The 6,365-nt window shown below is 38.8% G+C and overlaps 1 protein-coding gene across 1 annotated transcript; it reads left to right on the plus strand.

Moving 5' to 3' along the window:
• The first annotated feature begins 928 nt into the window (after positions 1-928).
• pkib (protein kinase (cAMP-dependent, catalytic) inhibitor beta) lies at positions 929-2,329 on the plus strand. Its single transcript, XM_029514871.1, has 2 exons — positions 929-1,070; positions 2,247-2,329. The coding sequence occupies exons 1-2, from the start codon at positions 929-931 to the stop codon at positions 2,327-2,329; spliced, it is 225 nt and encodes a 74-aa protein (XP_029370731.1).
• The last annotated feature ends 4,036 nt before the right edge of the window (positions 2,330-6,365 follow it).

The raw sequence follows: 6,365 nt of genomic DNA on the forward strand, positions 1-6,365 counted from the left end.
CTACTTTGTCCCTTTGCCATAGACTTAACTTGCCGTCTAGCAGCCAGCAGCTTTCTCCGTCCTGACGCTACATACGTCACGGAGGTGAACAGCTACGCTTTGGTTCTGATGGTTCTTTTTACTGAGAGAGAGGAAACAATGAACACCTCATTGGACAATTCAAAATATTTTATATTCATATTCAAGGCACGCTGTATTTCCGATGTGGACATTACATTCCCTCAGGCCTTTTGGACTTCTTTTGATTTGAACTAAACTTAAAAGGCAACTTCATAAAGTCATTTGGCGCCAATCAAAATACACTGGTGAGGATTGCCTTACATTATTGATATGGCCCAAAAAACAAGTACATACAGGATCCATCCATCCTATATTTACTAAACATAAAATATGAAACAAATGTCAAACGTATATTTGCACCTCCTGTCATTTATATTTCTGTTACAACAATATGCAGCAATTTTTTGGATCACATTTAGCAATGGTGATTAATCATGATTAATCCACAGCTACCCTGTGATTCATGAGGTTAAATATTGTAATCATTTGAAAGCCCCGATATTGATATTTAACAAATTGCTACAATTGTATTCGGTCTGCTTTTAACACACTGTTTATCAAACGAAGCAGAAACAATACAGCAGGGCAGGCCCCGTAGAAGTGTTGCATTTTTTTTTAATAGGTTTCATATGTATGTGCATAAAATTTCTGTTGTGGATGACAAATTCAGTTACTGTTACAAATACCATATATGTACATAAAAATGCATTAAATGAATTGTGCTTTTATTACACAGAAAGATGGATGAGGTGTATAAAACTTACAGTAAATTAAATTACTGTAACTGACAAGTTTGTAGGTTTCAAAGCCCAAGGAGAATTTTAACAGAGTGCCCACTCTCTCTCTTTGATGGAACAGGGGTCCTGAGATGACGGAAGTAGAGCCAGTGTTGGACTTTGCCTCCTCTGGACGCTCGGGGAGGCGAAACGCCCTGCCTGACATCCTGGGGTCTCCAGCAGGTGTAAACCCTGGAGACCTACCTCTTAAACTAGCTGAGCTGTCCCTCAAAGGTAAATGATACCAGTGATAAATCTGTCAGTTTTCTGACTTTTATCAGACTTTTTTACAGATAGTATTTCAGACAAGAAAAAATGATGCCAACCCGGGTTGATACTAATATTAGTAATCTCCCCACCATACTGTTTGTGGTTAGCAAAATTGGCGATGATTTTTGTGGGATGAAAACCTCGAGTTGTTTTGGTCTGAGAATCAAATTAGAAGTATTTGGGGTGTACTATGAGTTTGAATTGCATTGTGGCAATAAGCTAAGGGGCCATTTTCAGGGGGTTAATATTATTCTAGGATGAATGTGGTCACCAAGCCACATTTGGACCACTGTTGGGCTGCATGGGCATCAAATACTGTACAATAACGCTTCAGCGTCCATAGAACCTGTAAAATGACAGAAGAGCATGTCAAGATTATGAATGCCTAAGACTCAGCCTCAAATGCTGGAAACAAAGGTGTCAGAGGATATAGAAGTCCTCCTTTGATCCAAAGCCAAATGTAGGTTGTAATTGCTATCATTTTGCCAACATTCACACAAACATACACAAAATTAATTATTTGACGCTCTACAGCTGCAACCTGCAAATTGTACTGTGTGGCCAGCAGTAGCTAGTCTTTAAGGGCAACGAAAGAAGAATTAATTTACAGTAAATAATGTACAGTTGGTATCAATATTAGCCGTTATGCCAATTTTAATATCAGTTCTCAAACAGAGAAACAGTAAAGAGCAGGATGAGTTCACTGATACTAATAGGAAGAGAAAGGACTGACAGAAGCTGCATAGCTGATGGCAAAAACATTAATCAGAGTTATTTTCTCTTAGAAGTAGGCTTTAGTTTTAGTAGCTGTGGCACTCCTATAATGTTATTATTTAAACATTTAAATGTCATATTTTATGAAACTGCGACTCCAGTTCAAGGTTTTTTTAAATATGTGTTATTTATTCTCAGATTTTTTTTTTTTTTTTAATGACTGTCAGGTTAAATTAAGAAAAGAAAGATTCTCTGGTTTCGGGGAGGGGAAAAAAATGGAAATTTCTCGACATGTCAGCACCAAGTGGTGTGAAAGTCTGGAAGAGGTTGGTTCATATCAACACAAGCTTTAGACAGAGTTTTTATTTCTTTTTCCACATGAATGTTACAGCAATATTTTGCTTTTCTGGGGTTGTTTGTGCACAGATGGTCCAGGAGGGGCCCAGTCACCAACAGCGGAGGAGCCACCGGTGCCACCGGAGAGCTCAGAAGGGAAGGAGGGATCGTAGGGGCTTGTTTTGTTTTTTTTTCTTTTACCTCCCTGGAGACCTGCAGAAATAACCTTAGTGAAGGTATGAGTGCTGAGACCGAGGGACGGCGGTGGGCTGTGGAGAGTCAGCCTGTCTTGCGAAAGCAGCTGAGCCACAGAGACTGAGGGATGTGCTGACTACCAGAGGACTGAAGCAGGGTGCTTAGGACTTCATGGGGAACATGAGAAAAGAGTCCTACGTTAATTAGTTATAATGAGAAGTGTGTGTATGTGTGTGTGTGAGAGAGAGAGTGAATTCAACACACAATGAAAAGGACATTGACAAAATTGTAAACTACTATTTTTGTATGATTTATTTAAAACTAAAGCAAAAACCTGGAATTCATAAGTGAAACTGTAAAATGTACCATTTCCTGCTAACATTTTCTTTTTGGTGACTTGTGTCATTTTTACTCTTTGTAATGGGGGGGTGTGATAGTGGCTTTTTAGGATGGGAACTCTTTGTGCTGTCTTGCTCACTTAACACTTTAACACTAAATGTGTATTATCTACTAAGGGTTTTCAAATCTGAGGTCGTTGTACATACATCGTTCATGTACAGTTTTTACCCCTCTTGCCCAGACTGTTTTGATCCTAGAAACAACGACCAGGGATTTGATCCATGTTTTTATTTAGATCCATAAAGTAGATTATGTGGAAGAGCCGTCTATCTTGAGACATACCTGTACAGACTAGTTTCCCACTGCCAACAAAGTACTCACGGCTTCATTATGATGCAGAAAAAGAAAGGCTGTGATGTACTTTATTTTTTCCCTCACCCTTTTTCGCTGCTTTTAAAAATGTCTCCTCACTCTCCAAACCTCTGATGGCATGTGTAGCGGCAGTTTACAAACCAAACGCGTGTGCTGTGTTCTCTCTCGGTGAAGTACTGTTAACCTTTTTTTTGGGCTACTGATGTTTCCTCAGTTTTAATCAGAGGTGTCATTGCACATCTTTACAGCTTGAATTGTAAATTAAACAAAAGACCTGCAAAAGCTGCGTTTGCGGATCCTATCAGTCTGTCAGGAAAATAGCATTGCATAAAAACTTCAGGGGTTTTTTTTTTTTTTCTTTTTTCCTCTTTCTCATTGTTCCTCATGCATGCTTCTTATATTATCAACAGCATATGCCCATTGCCTGGGTAAGGAGGCAAGCATTGAGAAAGAACATTGCTGCCACAATGTGTTGTGCCCAAAAGTGGCACATCGCCTCTCACATTCTGCCTCTCCAGAGTGTTCACACTCATCAACACATGAGAGCTGTGAATAGGATGCAAGATGGAGAGCGGGGAGCACAGCGAAGGTCTGCAGTTCGTCAGCTATCAACCCACTGTTAACTGTATATATGCTGTTTTGTAGTATAATCCACGTGTCACACATGCTACCTGTGCTGTATGATTACCAGACTTGCTGTAACAAAAGAAATAATGTTCTCTAATTGTTTCTATCTGAAGATTTGTTGTCAGTTGCGGGGTCCTTTTTGTGGATGTGTTTTTGAAAACTGCAGCGAGGAAAGCCTGGCTTCCTGCTCTGATGCTGTACACTGCTAAAGCTGATGAGGAAGTGGTCATCTATCTATTTAATTTATTTAGAATTTTTAAATTTTTTTTCGGGGTGGGGGGGTGATAAATTAGAGGTTTATTTTGTAGTGTCTTGATCTCTTAAGTGGTGCATATATATATATATATATGCGCCACTTAAGAGATCTCTCCGTCTCTCTCTCTCTATATATATATAGATATATATATCTATATATATATCTATATATAGATATATATAGATATATATATCTATATATAGATATATAGATATATATATTCCTTATGTTGATTAATATCAGGGCTGATGAAAATTACCATATTAAACCCACCAGCTTTACATAGTTACACATACAACTGTGTGGTGAGCAGTGTCATTTGCATGGAAGGCATTCAGTTCTGGTACTTCGCTTTTAGATGCTGGCACAATTTCTTTGAGTGATTTTTGAACACTAGTGGTTTTTCCGGTACATTGCTTTATTAAAAACAATGTAATGTATTGAAACAATGTAAAAATACTTAAATATGTTAAATACTTTGCTTAATATGGTTCTTCCACATGAATAGGTGAGGCAAAAAAGGGAAATGCAAAAATGCTGGCACATCTTTTCTCCACTTTCTCATTGGGAATCCTGGATGAGGCTATATGCCCCGCCCACTACTGTTTGCTCCAGGTTGACAGCCAAAACATTTACGTAGAGACTCGGCCACGTGTTTCATCCAAGACTCAGATGATGAGTATTATTATTATATTATTACCATCTCTATTGTTATTATTATTATTATTATTATTGTTGTTGAGGGAGTTAGGAGAAAGGGGACAGAGTGTGAGGAAAATAGTGAAGGAAATGTCAGATGAGGCATTAAGATCCATTCAGTAATAGTAGTAGAAGTAATAGTAGCTGGGGGCCCAGCAGGGGGAGTTCTTAAGATAGACAGACTCTTCAGAGAAGCAGAAGAAGAAATCCAGGAAGAGAAAGTGCATTTAAGTGGAGGGTGTGGCCTGTTTGAGCCTCTTTGAGACCAGGCGGTTAGTTCAGGTGAGTTGGCCTGTATTGGTTTGATTTGGTTTGATTATAGGACTGTTCAGGTGAGTTTGTTTGCTGAATCTGTTAGTGTAGCTTGTCCTCCACCTCCTGCACCCTCTATACTTTCATGCCCCCTACCTGAACCAGGGTCTGTACCCCACCCCGCTTTGGTCAGAGGTCAGAGTAGTTGATGGTAGTGCTGTGTGAGATAACTATCTTGATGTGAGGAGCAGTGATGGCTGGCATTAGGGGGGTGACTCTGGGACGGCAGTGGTCACTGTTTATCCTCCTGGAGGTTAACTAGATGAAACACCGGTTAAAGGAGGTTCCCATTTTTTGTCACGCAAATTTCATGCATTTACTCTAGATTATGATGGATAGCATAGCTAGCATCTTTTATATATTAATGTTATTGGTTTGTAGCTGTTAGTGGCTGACACAGTGTTACCGGTTGTGCTAATGCAAACTCTCACTGTCTCTACTGCACTTTCATTGTCATATGACAGTAGTTTTCTCAGCCACATAATTTTTTTCTAGGATTGTTCTTTTCTTTGAGCAACTTTTCAGGGCAGGGTACAAGGGGAAGGTGGGAAGGTCGACAGTCCATCACAGGGCCCACACACAGAGCAGGGCAACAGTGCTGACCACAATGCCGCAGTGCTTTTGAGCAACATTCCTGGAATATACATTTCCTTTCCCGGGGAAGAAAATCTTCTGTTTTTTTGCAATGCATTTTATAATTTCAGTAATCCTAGTTTCAAATACAATGTTACTACGATTTCTGCCAGTTTATAACAAATCCTGTTTAAACATATGAAACAGGTACAACAGTGACAACTGCAAAAACACAACTTAATTCGTTACCTTGCAACTGCTGCCAAAACCACAACAACATTTTGTTTAAGATATCTAAAAACATTTTATATATATATATAATGTGTGTGTATATTGTTTACACTACCGTTTTAAAAATGATTTACCATATGTGTTGACATCATTGGAAACTAATTTTGTTGAGAAAATTTGACTTTTTTTTTTTTTTTTTTTGGTTCAGTTCCCAGCCTGGGGGAGTTTGCATGAACCCCACAGATGAATGGCAGAGGACAAAACAACAAAATGCTGATTGACTCCATATGACATACCTAGTATTAGACATTGACATAAAGACATAATGCAAAAAATGCATTACATCTAACATTTTTATATCAGCTATAATGAGCATTGCAGCCTCTAGTGGATGCTAATATGACCATGGAATTCCTTTCATGCTAACATGATGCAAAATTAAAGAATTTCATCTGATGCTGATCATCCGATAAACCTTTTTTCTTTGTTACAATCCAGGAGTAACACATTTCACACAACACAATGTCAGTGGTTGTTGGCTGGCTGAAGGTGATTGAGGCTTTCTTCCTGTTTGCCCTCTACAGCTGTGCACCATACAAGTACTC

This window comes from Echeneis naucrates, chromosome 11 (assembly GCF_900963305.1).
Source record: "Echeneis naucrates chromosome 11, fEcheNa1.1, whole genome shotgun sequence".
Classification (NCBI taxonomy): Eukaryota; Metazoa; Chordata; class Actinopteri; order Carangiformes; family Echeneidae; genus Echeneis; species Echeneis naucrates.